The sequence below is a fragment of the Coccomyxa subellipsoidea genome, assembly GCF_000258705.1.
Source record: "Coccomyxa subellipsoidea C-169, whole genome shotgun sequence".
NCBI classification, from domain to species: Eukaryota; Viridiplantae; Chlorophyta; class Trebouxiophyceae; family Coccomyxaceae; genus Coccomyxa; species Coccomyxa subellipsoidea.
In genome coordinates this window covers 2053756-2068572 of record NW_005178041.1, presented here as the reverse complement: position 1 = coordinate 2068572, position 14817 = coordinate 2053756, and the positions used below count along the sequence as shown (strand labels likewise).

General features: G+C 53.9%; 2 protein-coding genes and 1 non-coding gene across 3 annotated transcripts; 2 read left to right on the top strand and 1 right to left on the bottom strand.

Annotated features, from left to right (window-relative positions):
- Positions 1 to 137: 137 nt before the first annotated feature.
- On the bottom strand, positions 138 to 6981 carry COCSUDRAFT_52414 (DNA-directed RNA polymerase III, subunit 2; the record flags this gene model as incomplete). Its single annotated transcript, XM_005651137.1, has 21 exons — positions 138 to 323; positions 467 to 583; positions 750 to 932; positions 1165 to 1461; positions 1642 to 1899; positions 2179 to 2425; positions 2659 to 2857; positions 3006 to 3117; positions 3293 to 3524; positions 3709 to 3917; positions 4051 to 4128; positions 4265 to 4420; positions 4584 to 4754; positions 4955 to 5088; positions 5215 to 5384; positions 5586 to 5764; positions 5877 to 5917; positions 6051 to 6094; positions 6219 to 6437; positions 6570 to 6697; positions 6829 to 6981. The coding sequence occupies 21 exons, from the start codon at positions 6979 to 6981 to the stop codon at positions 138 to 140; spliced, it is 3513 nt and encodes a 1170-aa protein (XP_005651194.1).
- Positions 6982 to 7728: 747 nt separating this feature from the next.
- Positions 7729 to 7800, top strand: COCSUDRAFT_t19. Its single transcript has one exon. It is a non-coding gene; the product is annotated as a tRNA-Trp (tRNA).
- A 1240-nt stretch (positions 7801 to 9040) lies between these two features.
- COCSUDRAFT_52413 (ankyrin) lies at positions 9041 to 14498 on the top strand (the record flags this gene model as incomplete). Its single annotated transcript, XM_005651136.1, has 10 exons — positions 9041 to 9159; positions 11642 to 11818; positions 11972 to 12172; positions 12311 to 12488; positions 12612 to 12745; positions 12855 to 12948; positions 13040 to 13208; positions 13348 to 13406; positions 13518 to 13814; positions 13949 to 14498. 10 exons carry the CDS (start codon positions 9041 to 9043, stop codon positions 14192 to 14194), a joined length of 1674 nt encoding a protein of 557 aa, XP_005651193.1. The 3' UTR covers positions 14195 to 14498.
- Between the last annotated feature and the right edge of the window lie 319 nt (positions 14499 to 14817).

Sequence of the window (14817 nt, the reverse complement as noted above, 5' to 3'; positions counted from 1 at the left end):
CTCTGAGATCATTAATGTCAAACATGCAGTATTGTCAAACATGCAGACTTTCCTTATGCATACATTCCATGGTTGTTTGAAAAGCAATCTTGTTCCTGTGTTCCCCACTTACAATTACTACAATGCTCTTAAAAAGCTCAGGCCTCTGCCAGTTTCAACCTTGGGACAATGTTCATGGACTGTAACTCCTGGAACAGCAGCTTGCATGCATATGGCAGCTTCAGAGTGGACATGTCGTCAGAAGACTTTGTGCTGGGGCACACTGCGCAGCCCACGTTCGCATCAAAGTACCCCAGGAGGCCACAGTGGTTGCAGACATGCACCTGCAAATCAGATAATACTTCAAAGCACTGCACCATAAAAAGACATGCAAGACGCCAGCAGAGGTGGCTTGTCACAGAAGGAAGAAGAAAACAGAGGAGATGTCAGCGCAGCTTGGCTTGTCAGAGAGGAGAGATGAGCACACCTGGAACTGGTCGGAGGAGATCATGAGGCGCTCCAGCAGGAGCATGGATGCGCCGTAGCCGATGAGGCAGTCGCGCTCCATCTCACCCAGCCGCAGGCCGCCATCCCTCGACCGACCCTGCAGCAGTGCATGCGCACATTCTTACATCCCACAACCCCAGGAAACACTCGTTTGTAGGCAGAGCCTGCCACTGACAGTTGGACACAAATTGACACAGACCCCTTGTCATTTTTTTTGGCGGAACAAGGCCCAGAGGCACATGACGTGATTGTAGGAGAAGCACCTCGGTGGGCTGGCGGGTGAGCACCACTCGGGGTCCTCTTGCGCGTGCGTGCATCTTGTCCAGCACCATGTGCTTCAGTTTCTGGTAGTACACGGGGCCCATAAAGATGAGCGCCTCCAGCGGCTCCCCGCTGCTGCCGCTGGTCAGCTGGTCCTTCCCGCTGTAGCTGAACCCGTGCTCCACCTGCACAGCCACAATATCACATCATCACACCTTCTCTTTTCTCCTGCACTAACCTGTACGCCCGCTGATTGAAATTACCTCTTGCAGATCGCAAGCAAAAGGGCGCCAGCCATCCTAGTACTACTCAGAATGCACCTCAGAATGCACAAGAGGGAGAGTTTGTGGGTGCTTGCTAAGCAAGGGTGAAAGGTAGAGGAGACACAGGGCAGCGCCTACGGGCAGGGCGGCGCACCAGGGTCTTGCTGATGCTGTCGACGTTGTCGGCAAGGCCGGTGGACTCGCCAAAGGCGGTGCCGTAGTGGAAGCGGCCAGATTGGACGGCGGCCTTGGAGCCGATGAGCTCCAGCATCTTGCCGACGGTCATGCGGCTGGGGAAGCCGTGCGGGTTCATGATGAGGTCGGGGCAGATGCCGCGCTCGCTGAAGGGCATGTCCTCCTGCGCCACTATCGACCCCACCACCCCCTTCTGCCCGTGCCGGCTGCTGAACTTGTCCCCAACCTCCGGCCGCCGCGTATGCCTCATCAGCGTCTGCGTGCATTGACACCCAAGAATTTTCACAACACCACCAAAAAAAATATAGCCTCCATAATTCCCGTAGATCACCCACTGCTATAAGTGGCACAAACAGGTTGAGCATGCTGTCGCTTCCTGTGTGCACGGCAGTCTTAGCAGGAGGAGACCAGCCATGAGAGGGTGCCGGGGGCATGCCTTGATGACCGTGTGGCCGTCGTCGTTGTTGGTGAGCAGCACCTTGTCCACGATGCAGGACTCGCCGGGAGGGCCCTTCCAGGATACCGGCGCAGGCTTGTAGGCGGAGGGCGGCAGGCTGACCATGCCGTGCGGCAGGGGGTCCTTGGTGGACATGGGCACCTGCTTGTTGATCAGGATCTCCCCCGGAGACGCGATCTCCCCCGGCGCAGCCAGGCCATCCTCGTCCAGCAGCTTGTGCCGCCCCGTCGGCTTTGACTGGCGCGCCGAAACAGCAGGTTGTCAGCACAATTTTAATTTGAGCAGCGCAGAAATCATACTCGGCAGTCCTTCAACAAGCTTGAATTAAGGAATATGAATATGTTATTTGCTGCTTCCATTGATTAATAGAAGAATAGCCTGCCCGATTTGCACCCGGTGCCGCGCAAGCTCTTAACGCAGGATGACCTTTGCCAACCAATATGAGCTGGGAGCAGCGCCGATCCTGGTCCCACAGCAGCGGCATGTGCATTCCTGCAAGGAGGGGTGAGGCCTCACCTGGCCAGGGGGCAGCGGCGCAGCGACGACGGTGTCCTGGGAGCGGTTCTGGTGCTTCTTAAGGACAGTGCCATACTTGCGCAGCACGATGCAGCGCCCAAAGCCGCGGTCCAGCGACGCCCGGTTCATGATGATGGCGTCCTCTATGTCATAACCCGAGTATGACATCACCGCCACCGTCGCGTTCTGCCCCGCGCCCAGCTTGTCAAAGCCCACCAGCTCTATCGTCTTCGTCGTCAGCAGCGGCCTGCACAGGCCCACACACGGGTTTCAGTCAATAGGTGCCTCCTTCCAGCCCACACCATCAACCATCTTGAAGACATCCAAGCGGCTACGGAGGTTGGCCTACAACAAGTTTGCCATATATTCAAGTGCCACTTCTGCAATTTTATACAGGAAACCCAGGGCTGAAGAAGCTGTGCCGGCAAGCAGAGGGCAAGGGCTTCTTTCTGAAAATGTGATCAGGGGAGGTGAGCATACCGCTGGGGGTAAACGAGGAGGTAGAGCAGGGTGTCCATGACGTTGAGCTGGTTGTAGGCGATGTTGCCCATGGCCTGCTTGCCCATGGCGCACTGGTAGGTGTTGCGCGGCGACTGGTTGTGGTGCGGGTAGGGGATCAGGCCCGCCACCACGCCCAGCACCGTGAAGGGCTCTATCTCCAGGTGCGTCGTCGCCACACCTGCACACACCTCACATCCAATCTCAAAGTTGTTTCTCCCCATCGACTGTCTCATCCTATACTGCATAAGAGACTAGGATTTGGAGGCATGCAGTGCGCATGCAGGGGGCAGCCAGACAGAAGTGAAGGAGCATGAGCTTATGCGCACCGCAATTGCGCTCATACAGGGCTATGAGCGCATTGTTCTCCTCGTTGACGTCCAGGTACTCCACCAGGCCGTTGCGCAGGAAGTCGCTGAAGCCCCACTCCCCGCTCTTCAGCTGCAGCATGCCACAGCAGGTCCCTTTCAGAGGCTGCACACAGCCATGGCCACTATGGGAATACTTGTGGGCAGTGGCAATGCCTGGGCATTGCCATGGAAGACCAGCAGCATGGGGGAAAAGCAGCTCCCAGGAATTCACAGAAATATCCGAGAGAGAAGAAGGGAAACCAGACCTTTGCGGTGTGAGCGGAGGTGACGCGGGGGACGCCGCGGTCGCAGATGATGAGGGGCCGGCACACGCGGCCGCCGTCGGACGCGATGTAGACGCTGTCCTGCTGCAGGAAGATGGACACAAACTCGCCCACGCGCCCCGCGCGCCGCAGCCGCCGGAACTCCTTCACCAGCCGCTTGGGCCGCCGGTGGATGCCCAGGATGCTGCCGTTCAGGAACACCATCGCCACCCCCCTGTGCATACAATAGCCAGTCTTCTCCCCTTGCTTGCGCATCCAAATAATATTGCCTTGCCAGACATCTGGCTGTGGCCAGAGTGCTCCCCTCACCTGCTGCAGACATCAGATCATCCAACGATAGATGTAAAAGAACTGACAACATTAGGTGGGATTGTGGTGCTCGGTGGAGTGAAAGGTACCGGGAGCTGTACTCAAAGCCGGAGACGAGGGTGGCAGGCTGAGTGCCCAGGAGGTGGGCCAGGCGCGCGAGGGGGGCCTCCTCCTCATCCGTGGTCACATGCGTCATCAACGCCAGGTTTTTGACCAGGCCGCAGCTCTCCCCCTCCGGTGTGTCTGCCGGGCACAGCATGCCCCACTGGCTCGGCTGCAGGGCGCGCGGCCCGCTCACCTGCGGATACAATCACAGCTATTTTAGCAACTGAATAGTGATCTGCCTTCGCGCTAGATCTCTTTGTGACAAAGTAGCATATAAATCAAATGGCAAGGCACGCAAAGAGGGCTGCCTTGAAGCAAAATGCTACCTTGCGAGTCTTCTCGAACTGTGAGGTGATGCGAGTCATCATCCCTAGAGCCGCGATGAAGGACAGGCGCGACAGGACCTGCAGCAGATGAATCTTGTCTCAGCGTGCGAATACAAGCCCTGCCCTTCCCCTGAATCAAGACTTATCGGGTCTCTCGACACGGTTTCAAGTTTGCGTCGGCACAAACTATTTTCTGATCAGGTGCCGTACGCGCCTGTGTGACCCCTTTGCGCTCCATGCGGAAGCGGCGGATGGTCCAGTTGCCACTGCTGATGGCACTCTCCATGCCCTGGCTGATCATCTCCACATGCAGGTTCTTGGCCGCGTCAAACTGGCTCGCCCTGTTAGCCTTGGACAGCGTGTTGTCCGCCTGCAGCAACCCCACCACCACATCTCAGAACCAGCAGCAGCCCACAGCTGAAGGGCTAGTCACAGGAGATTCCGCAGAGTGGGGTTGTGCACATCACGAGCACTGGCTTCAACAGCAGGGAATCAGCAGGCATGGCCCTTGTGAGGCATTATCAGCGACGCACCGTGCGCTTGAGCTCGTTGTTCATGCGCTTGAAGAGGTCCTCGAAGAGCAGTGCCAGCAGGCCGCCTGCCAGCTCCAGCCGCTTGTTGCCGTAGTAGTCCCGGTCGTCAATCAGCGTCGAGTCTAGCATCGCAGCAATCATGCGGCGCATCATCACTGCCATGTAGATCACCTGCACCGCACAAGCGCTATGAACATCAGTAAGTGAGTACAGTGTCACATATGCATTTCTGGATTATATAATTCAGCAGGCCACTTGTGAATGTGCACCTGACCACTGCCCCTCTTTGTCGATTCTGCGCAGACACAAAACCAAGAACGCTTAAACGGAGAGTACCTTTATAAAGAGTAAGAAGCAAGAAGGGTGCCCACCTTCTGCTGGAAGTCATACTGGGGGACAGGGATGTGGCAGACGACCACATTGGCAAGGATGTCCCGAGCCTCGTCCACCTTCGAGCGGCTGCGCCTGCTGCTGTACTGCTGCTTCCCTGCCTTCACCCGGCTCCCTGGCACCACACACATATCCACATCAAACTACTACTTCCAATTCCAACTGAAGTGCAACATGCTTTGAATTCTGATATTTCGAAGCCAGAAGTACTGGATAAATAGATAGAGTTGCAAGGGAGCACCTAGGTACTCGAGGGCCTGCTGGCGGATGAAGAGGCCCATGGCCTTGGCCTCTTGCAGTGTGGGAGCCAGCAGTGCAGCCAGGCCGGGCTCACAGCCCACCAGCGCCAGAATCTCCTGGTCACTCTCCACCCCCATCGCCCTCAACACCGCCACCATGTTGACATCCTCCCTGCACACAGGCACAAGGATTGCTGAAATGGATTCATCGGGTGTGCCCCCTTGCTTCTAAGTACTGGCAAGCCTTGAGTTTGCTCGAGGAACCGAAATAGATCGTGATGCATCGATCTGTTGCCTGATTCCTCTTCTTTGTTCTCCAAGTAGGTGATCCGAAAGGGTGCAAGGCAGGAGCAGGAATGGCGGAGGGTCTCACGTGAAGGCATTGTGGCGCAGGCAGAGCTGCCCCTTCCTGCCCAGCACGATGTTGGTCTTGGACTTGCGCTCGTGGGTGGACGAGGTGACAGAGGCTGTCACTTGGCCCTTGCTGTCCAGATCGATGATGATCCTATTCTTTGAGAGCTGCTCTTGGATCAGGATGACCTTCTCAGCGCCCTGGCGCACACATTTATTGCTCAGTTTTACGGCATTTTAATTCATCAGGATGTCTGCATTGCATGCAGTTGGGGCCATCTCCTACTGAAACACGGAGGGCCGAGAGACAGACCTTCACAACAAAGTAGCCGCCAGGATCCAGCGGGCATTCACCTACAAAGTAATTAAGAAGCAGTCAAAACCCACTGTGAACAGCAGAGCTTCCCAACATGCCTAAGCGCCACACTTTGCTGCTTGCCATGATTTGAGTGCTGACAGCAATGCAGATCCCACCAAAAGGGCGCACCTAGTTCCGCAAGCTGGGCTTCTGACTTGCCCTTGAGCACGCACCTGCACAAGCAAGCTGTCCATGAACACTGTCTGCATCAGTTATACCACAAGCACAACGGGAAGCAAACAAGCAGATTTCTAGGTCAATGAAGCAAGAATGGTAAGATCCAGAGGGAGGCTGCACCGGTCGCTGCGGAGCATTAGGGGCATGCGGCCAATGACAACAGCGCCGACACCATTCTTGCCTTTACGGACCACGATTTCTTTGCCGCGGGTATACTCCACATCCACGCTGATGGGCGCTGCATATGTCATGTCCCGCAGACGGCAGGCCTGCGGCGTGATCCCTGTCGTGATGTAATCCTCCTCCACTTGCGGCCGGCCCACAAAGATATCTGTGTACCTGTTGCCACGGCGCAGATTTGATCAAGTTCCTAAACCTGCAGAGAGACTGCAGACGCACAGAAGGCAGCTCCAGAACGCAGAAGAGATGGGTGTGCCGATTTAAACAGTAGGACCAAGGTGAGAATCTCACTTGAAGAAAAAGTTGGGGTCTGTGTCGCAGGTGACCTTCTCATTGCCCTTGGCGTGGACAATCTTCTTGATCTCCTGGTTGATGAAGTAATTAAAGGAGTCGATATGCTGCTTCACCAGTCCTCGCACCTGCAGAGTGTGCACCATGCCTTGATGCTGCGCCGAACAGGCTGCTGCATGTTTGTTGCGCTGATCTCGTACATGCATGTGATGCGATGCATGCATGCGTACTCTTTCACAGCAAATACTGTTGCGCATACCTTGAGGAAGGCTGGCAGCAGCTCATACTTGTCTGCAACCTCCTTGATAGGATGTGTTAATTTGGAGGGGTCTGCCAGCAGTGCCTCATGCACGCCGTTCTCATAGGCGCCAGTGCCATTGGACTGATCGCCAGGCCAACTTGCAATGGTCATCTTGCTATCACACAAGGACGCTTGTTGAGCTTATGCATGTGTCCCATTATAGCTTGCACTTCATCCCTGCCTCCTTGCTGGCTGGACTGCACATGAACAAGCCTGCTTACGACACCCTTGCATACTAGTGTCAAACCAAGAGGAAGTTACAGAAGCGAATATTTTCAACAAGGTATAGAAATAATGTGCATTCTGATTGGAACTCATACCTCCCAAACAACTTCTCGTTGTGAGCTTCCTCAGGCATGTCATGGTGGCACGGATAGGGAGACGGAACGCCTGTTTAAAATCTCTCTCCTTGCACTGATCTGTTTAATAGAAGCTATTGAAATGTCAGCAGCAATCTGATGTATCAAAAACACTGAAAATTCTGTCCACCGCCTGCGCAACACATTGCATTTCAGAAAGGCCGCCAGCTCGGTGGTTTAACGCCAGGATCGAAAGTTTTTCGTCGAAGAGCAATAACAAACATACCATTTCGCATTGTGACCCATCTAAATGCATCATTCACTTAAAAATCAGCGAGCACCTTCCAAATTCTCCGGAACGATCTGAAGGATCTCAAGGCTCCCGGCGGCTTCGATTTGTGTCCTTAGTTGCACCTTTGTGGCTGTATCAGGACTATGTCTTTAATATCCAGATTGAAGTTGCACAGCCACACTGGAAAAGCTACATGTTGAGATGACCATTGGCCAAACTTATGCCCCCATATCAACATTAGAAATCGCCATTGGTCATCAAGTGTTCGAGGCGTTGGCGCAACGGTAGCGCATCCGACTCCAGATCGGGGGGTTGGGAGTTCAAATCTCTCACGCCTCACACACCATGATTTTTTTTGTGATGATACTTTTATTGATCAAAGATCACATGCCTTTTCCATTTTGGTCTGAGCCTTGGTTATACATGCATGTGGATAAAGTTGTCCCTACTGCAGACACCTACATGGCGGCATGATCATGACTCATGCATCGGATGCATGGCGATGAATTCAGGTCCGGACCAGACTCTGTGTGACAAATTGCTGACATTACTTGAAACTTGAAATCGGACCTGTCGAACGACATGTTCTGGATGCAGAATGCCTGCCACCAGTGGTGAGGTTCACAGATAAAACATCTAGCCTAATCCATTGAGAATGCTTACATTTACATGATATGATGTGACAGGGCGGCTGACAGGATAATGCCCCCTATAAAGAACGATCTGGACATGTGATGTCACAGTATGGAATTTGTCATGACACAGAGCTAGTCCACCGGACAAGTACAGGACAAGAACAGGCCAAACGACGGTCACTTTAGGAGGTCTTCCACAGTCTCGGCCAATTTCTCATCTCCGTAAACATCGGCATCCTCTCCGTCTTCTTCCTCCCTGCAAAGCATTCATGTTTAGAGCCGCGCCACACAAGATGGGACCCAAGCATGTGCACTCACGCATGCACTCAATTGCAAAGGCAAAAAGAGGCCAATGTTGTCTTTGCGCGTGCCTGTGATCTTCCTCTTCTTCTGCAACATAGCGGTCGTCAAGGTCATGACTGGGACCCTGCTCCGCTGCCTGCTGCCCATGCCCCTCGTTTGGTTCAGGGGCATCAGTCATTGCCTCATCAGCTCCATCATCAGCCTGCGCATCTTCGCCTTCCCCTTCCTTTTCCTCTTCTGCTGGAGCATCATCTGGCTGCCCATTCGCGTATGCACCAGTTGCACGGCCTGCAGGCGGCACAACAGCATCAGCCAAGCAGAGTTTTTCAGTGAGCCAAGAGTCATTCGCGCTCCCTGCACGCTGGCGACAGTACCGTAGAGAAGGAATCACCTGCAACTGCAGAGTTCCTCGTCTTTTCTGCTTGTTCGATGATCGCCTTTGTGCGGTCAATGACCTTTTTCCTCTCCTCATCCAGCTTGCCCTTCTCATGCTCCTGTACAATCAAACTCTGCTCAGAGCCTTGTATATGAACATGTCAATCTAGAACAATGGGTAGCACGATGCAGACTAAAAATGTAAAAGGAATGTCCAGTGAAGGCACAGCTCTCATTGGCAAAACATTTGGACGCCCACCATCCAGATGTTGAGCTCGAGTTGCCTCTGCTCCTCCAGCAGAATTGTGTCGGCGCAGTGCTTGGCTGGCTTCCACAACAGAGCCGGCTTTGCAGCGGTGCAGAGGAAATTTGCCAGCATGGCTTGGTGCGTGTACCGCTTGGCAACTGCAATCTCCATCTTCTTCAGCTCCGCTGCAGCGTTCAGCTCCCTCTTCCTGTTCAACTCGGCAATCCTGCAGCACAAGGAGATGAGGATCCTTTATCTTGCGATCAGGGGTCCACTGCATAAGCAATGAGAACATTCAATATCCTCACCGCACATGCCTACTGACCTTTGCTGGGCCACCTGCTGACGTTCATGCTCCCGCGCCCTCTGCAGCTCCTCTGCTGCATGTGCATCTGCACGTTTGAGAGCTTCCTCCCGCTGCTGGGCCAACCTGCTCGTCCGTGCTGCAGCATCGTCCTCTCTGCACAAGGAATACTGTGTCAGCACAGTCGTCAAGAAGATGGGAGATGCACAATGCACAATCGGAGTGCTTCCCATCCAAGGAGGGGGAAGGTCTCACTTGAATCTCTGCAGGGTCCCAAGCAGAGCTCCAAACATTCTTTTGTTTCTCTTCTTCAGGTCAGGGTTTTCATCGCTCTCATCCCTTGGTCGCTTTGCTATGCCGGGCGCACCGTCCGCCACTGTCTCTCCCACCTGTGAGTGCCGATTGTTACTCCCAGAAACCTTAAGCTACAGCAGCTATATCAATGCAACCTGCAGATATCTTCCCAGCAGATGTGGAAATTGTGCAAGGGGCGGAGCTCACCATGACCTGCGTATCTCCAACAACAACAGCAGACGACAAGACTTTCTTTTTTGTGGGAAGCCCTGGAGGCCCTGGCAGGGACAAGCTTGCATCCTGGCCTCTCAGGTCATTACTGCCAAAGCCGTCATGCCTGTCAGACAAGCAGAGGTCAACCTCAGGCTACTGTCTGCAGTATCTAAGACATGTCTCCTTACATGAAAGCCCAGCAAGCTGCACACCTGCCCATCCCAGAGGCACCACGAGGAGACGGCATCTCAAGCGAGCTGCGTCCCTCGAGCCTTTGCCTCCCATTGCTCTGGAATGATCTTGTCCCGCTCCTCGCCAAGGGCTCTGCTGCATCATGGTTGGGCCGTGACCCGCGGACAGGTCCAAAGCCCCCAGATGCTGCAGCCAAGCCAGACAGTCTTAGGGAGAAGTATTCACAGGCTCAGCCATCTCATAGGAAATCCTGCCAATCTCTTTATCCCGACAAGAGTGTCTCTAAGCAAACACAGTACTACAGTAAGGTCCATCCACCTTGTCGATCATTGAATGATGGGATGCGCGGTCTTGGACCTCCTGGTCCTCCAACTGGACGAGCGTATGGAGGTGCCCCAAGGCCTGGTCCTGGTGCAAGACGTTGAGAAAATCCACCTCTCCCTCTTCCTCTTGCAGAATACTCCCTCAAGCGTTCTTCCACCTGTGCAATCAGGTGCAAAGCCAAGAAATGAGGATGTAGATCAGAAGAAAATACCCTCCTGATGGCGCTAAAGATGATTTGGCTCAAGAGCGCGGCATGCAGGAACTGATGTTCAGCTTGATGACACTTGGAAATGCCACCTAACGTCAGAACCTAAGACCTGGCAAGGTAGATTGTACACGTGATTTGTTTTTACCACTCAGTACCGCAACGAGCCAGCATGACAAGGCCACTGCATGATATTAAAATAATATCAACGCACTTCAAAGCGCTCTCTATCAATGTCCCGGAGCTCCTGTTGCAGCATGTCCAGATCAGTGCCGGCCATGGTGAAGATCTTCCAACTTCAACTACAGAAATTGATCACGTCGCACTGTGCACATTTAGCTTTCTCGTCGCTCTTGTACTCCTAATACAGCTAGGAAATACATACCCATCAACAAGAGCATATCAATGGAGTATTGCATGGGACGACTTGCCACAAGGGATTTAATCTGCAGTTTTGGCATGGCATTGACATCACACGATATTTCTGTGCATCTACAGATAGCTCGAGGAGATCTTGAAATATACTTTCTTAATCGCAGGTTGCGATGAGCATGAACTGACAGCGATGTGTGCAACGTAACGGTTTGTTTCATGTTTATCATCGTGTAGAGATGCTGTACGGGCCCACTAGGTTTCCCTTCTTAGTTGATGATGACATCAATTATGTTGAATCCCACCATTCATGTGATTCTGCCATCTTTGTAGCAGAGTTACCAGCACAAGTGGGAACTGATCATCAATCGCTTTGCGGACAGTGACTCCAACGCCCAACAATTGGCAATCCCACTCATAAATGGAAACTCAGGTATATTGATGTCTTCTCAATTGCTGGACTCAAGTATCCTGGTCCATAGCTGTGGTCCCACGGTGCACAGCTATGCCTGAGACAGCACTAGTCTCCAGTGGTTGGCGAGAGTGTATATAGGTCCCTGCTGCTGCACCACATAGAGGCTTTCGTCTGCACGTCAAGAGAAACAGGCATCAGGCTCTCCGGCCCCACAAAGGGACATGCAGGAGACATCACACTTTGAGGCTGGAAGCGGAACCGCTCCACAGCCCAACACAGACGCACAATCGCCTTCAGAGAGGGTGCGCACAGCCTGCGCATATGGCAACTACGAGCAGCTGACTGCAGCAGCAGAGGAGGATCCTGAGCTGCTCAGCACGCCTGATGAACTCGGGTACTACCCGCTTCAGTGGGCGGCGTTGAACAACAGAGTGGGCATCATAGCCTACCTCATTGATAAAGGCGTCAATGTCAACAGGTGGGTGTCTCATCTTACCAAACGCCCTGCAGCACGCATTGAAGCCTCGCATGAAGCTGGGCAGAGGTTGTCAATGCCTTGTTGCAACCATGGAAGGGGACCTTAGTTGCAGAAGATGAGGACCCTTCTTGACGGTGATCATGACGCCTGCAGAGCTGATGGCACGGGGCAGACAGCGCTGCACTGGACGGCAGTCAGGGGATCCCTGCTGGCTGCCGAGGCCCTGCTGGGCAATGGAGCAGACCTGCGGCTGCGGGATGGCAGGGGCTACACAGCATGCCACGTGGCGGCACAGTACGGCCAGACTGCCTTCATCTATATGGTTGCACTGCGGTGGCATGCTGATGTGGACAGGTGCAGTACCCAGCACCTTGCCTGCCCTTCAGGGAGTGCCCTTCTGCCATTCAATACTTCCCCCCTTATTTTTATGATACGGTATACTTCGTGGAAGGCACTGTTGTGGGAAGATGATCGGGGATTTTTTGTGTCCAGCCCCGATGTGGATGGTCGAACACCCCTTCACTGGGCATCCTACAAGGGCTATGCAAACACGCTGCGGCTGCTCATAGTGCTAGAGGCCAGCTTGACGCTTGGAGATCGGGAAGGCTGCACTCCTCTTCATTGGTCGGCCATCCGGGGGAACAGCGAAGCATGCACTGTCCTTCTGCAGGTGCAGACCTTCAAGTCTGGATGAATGGTTTTGCAAAGAGATTCTGCATTTATCACGAGTTGATCCATTAATTGCGGTCCTACTGTAGTAGCTTGTATTGATGTGCTGCATGATGCTGTGCAGGCCGGTGCAGGCGGTGTCCTGAATGCACCAGATGCCACGGGGATGGTGCCAGCGCAGCTTGCTAGGGAGAAGGGGCACCGCTTCCTAGCTCACTACTTGGAAGAATACGCCACCAGACATGTCAACAAGAGCAGGTGTGTGGTGATCGAGCATCAGCCTCATTGGCAATGGCACATGTGCGTGCAACTCCCCAATAACTGAAAGCCTCTGCTCAAGATTCATCAATCATGGTTTGCCGTGCAGGCATTGGACACAGAGGGCAGCAGTGTCATGGCTGCTCAACACGCAGCTCTGCCCGCTGATCTGGGCCCTCATCCTGGGCCTGCTTGCTGTCTTGGTCTACAAGGCAAGCACTGTTCTGACCAAGGACTTCTTTTTCAACAGAACCCAACATAGCCCACCTCACGAGTCTCTTGTGGTGAGGTCAGGTGGTCCTGCATCCCGCGTACGGGCCGCCCTCGTCTACATTGCTGGCGTGGACGTGGGTTTGTCTTCTGTTTGCCACGGCCGGCCTTGCGCTGCTGTACAGGACAACAACTGCAGACCCTGGCTTCCTGCCCTGCCGAGACTCCCGGCAACAGTCCAAGGGCAGGGTGCGTATCTTTTCATGGTTTCCCCACCTTACGGTCGCTAATTCATTAATATACCAGCTTCACTGATATTGAACCTTACAATATGTGATGTCTGCAGAACGGGAAGGAGGACGAGAATGGGCCCCAGTACGACAAGTTGAAAGCACTTGACTCCCCAGTCTTGAGGGCGGGCAACTGGAATCAGCTCTGCGTCACATGCAAGGTGCGAAGAGGGCGCTCTTGCCATAGTCTGACAGACTCTGTTGCGATCGCATCATCTTACGATACACACGGATCATGCACAAAGCAAAGTTGAGTTTGTGCCGTGCTGCAGATTGTGAGGCCGCTGCGCGCAAAGCACTGCGCGGTCACACACCGCTGCGTGGCCATGTTTGACCACTTCTGTCCTTGGGTGGGCAACTGCATCGGCGCGGGCAACCGCCACTACTTTGCGCTGTTCCTCTGGCTGGAAATGGTGGCCGTGCTGGTGGCTGCTGCGCTGGCTGCTGCGCGGTTGCGCTGGGGCAGCTACAGCCTGGGGGAGGGTGGCTCCGCCACAACCTGGACAGCTGTCTTCCTGGTCGTGGATGTCTTCCTGGGCTTGTCCGTGGGCGCTCTCTCTGTCACTCAGGTGGGACTGTTGACCTTGTGAGCTCACCCGCTGCCTTGCTCCAGATGATGGAAAGCCTAAAGCAAGGCTTGGAAGTCCTAGGGAGGTAGAGTGGGCTTTGCACGGCTGAAGGGTGATGTAATGTCTTGCTGCAGGCGATGCAGATTGCGCGCAACACCACGACCAATGAGATGGCCAACTGGACCCGCTACAAGTACCTGCACGGGGACGACGGCAGCTTCAAGAACCCCTTTGACAAGGGCTGCCGGCAGAACTGCTCGGAGGCCATGTGCGGCAAAACCGCCGCGGCTGTGCGGCTGCACCCGGACTCCATCGAGCTCACCAGCCTGCTCAGAATGGAGGAAGGGCAACATGCTAATGGGCTTTCCTTTCGACAATAACATGCATGATGCAGATTTACAAGGCGCCTGAAGGCACCTGAATAGGGATGTCTTGACTTCTTGTAGCGCCGGGTGCGCCACACAGAAGCGTTGTGCTGACTCGGGCGAATAAGTCAGAGCAACACACTGCAAAGGAATCATGAGTTTAACGATGTTAACCGCGATCACTGATCAGTTGCGACTGATCATTGACTGCAAGCGCTTTAATTTAGTGTACCTCTAGCTAGGCTAGGCTGGTGGCAAACTGTGGTCCTCAAATTTTCTGTGAACTGCAAAATATCCCTGTAAGAATAGATAGACCATCTGTAAACTTTCCTTCCATCTGTGCCTTTCCAAACGGTCTAGCAAGCAGTTCCCCGCTAGCTTCCCATTCGGAGGAAGCTGCACTTCCGGAAGACACGACTGTCCTGATTAACGGGATCTCGAAGTGCTCTATCCCAAAGATTGTTATTAAATCGATACACGATACGCTGTTATTTCCGTGATACATTAGGAAAAGCAGAACGCAGAGTGTCGAGGCTCGCCATTTCCATCAACTTTACATTCGCTATCAGGTCACACAGTTTTCGAGAGGCTCCTAGGTAATCGTTTGTACGAGGATTGCATTCATGAAATACCATGTG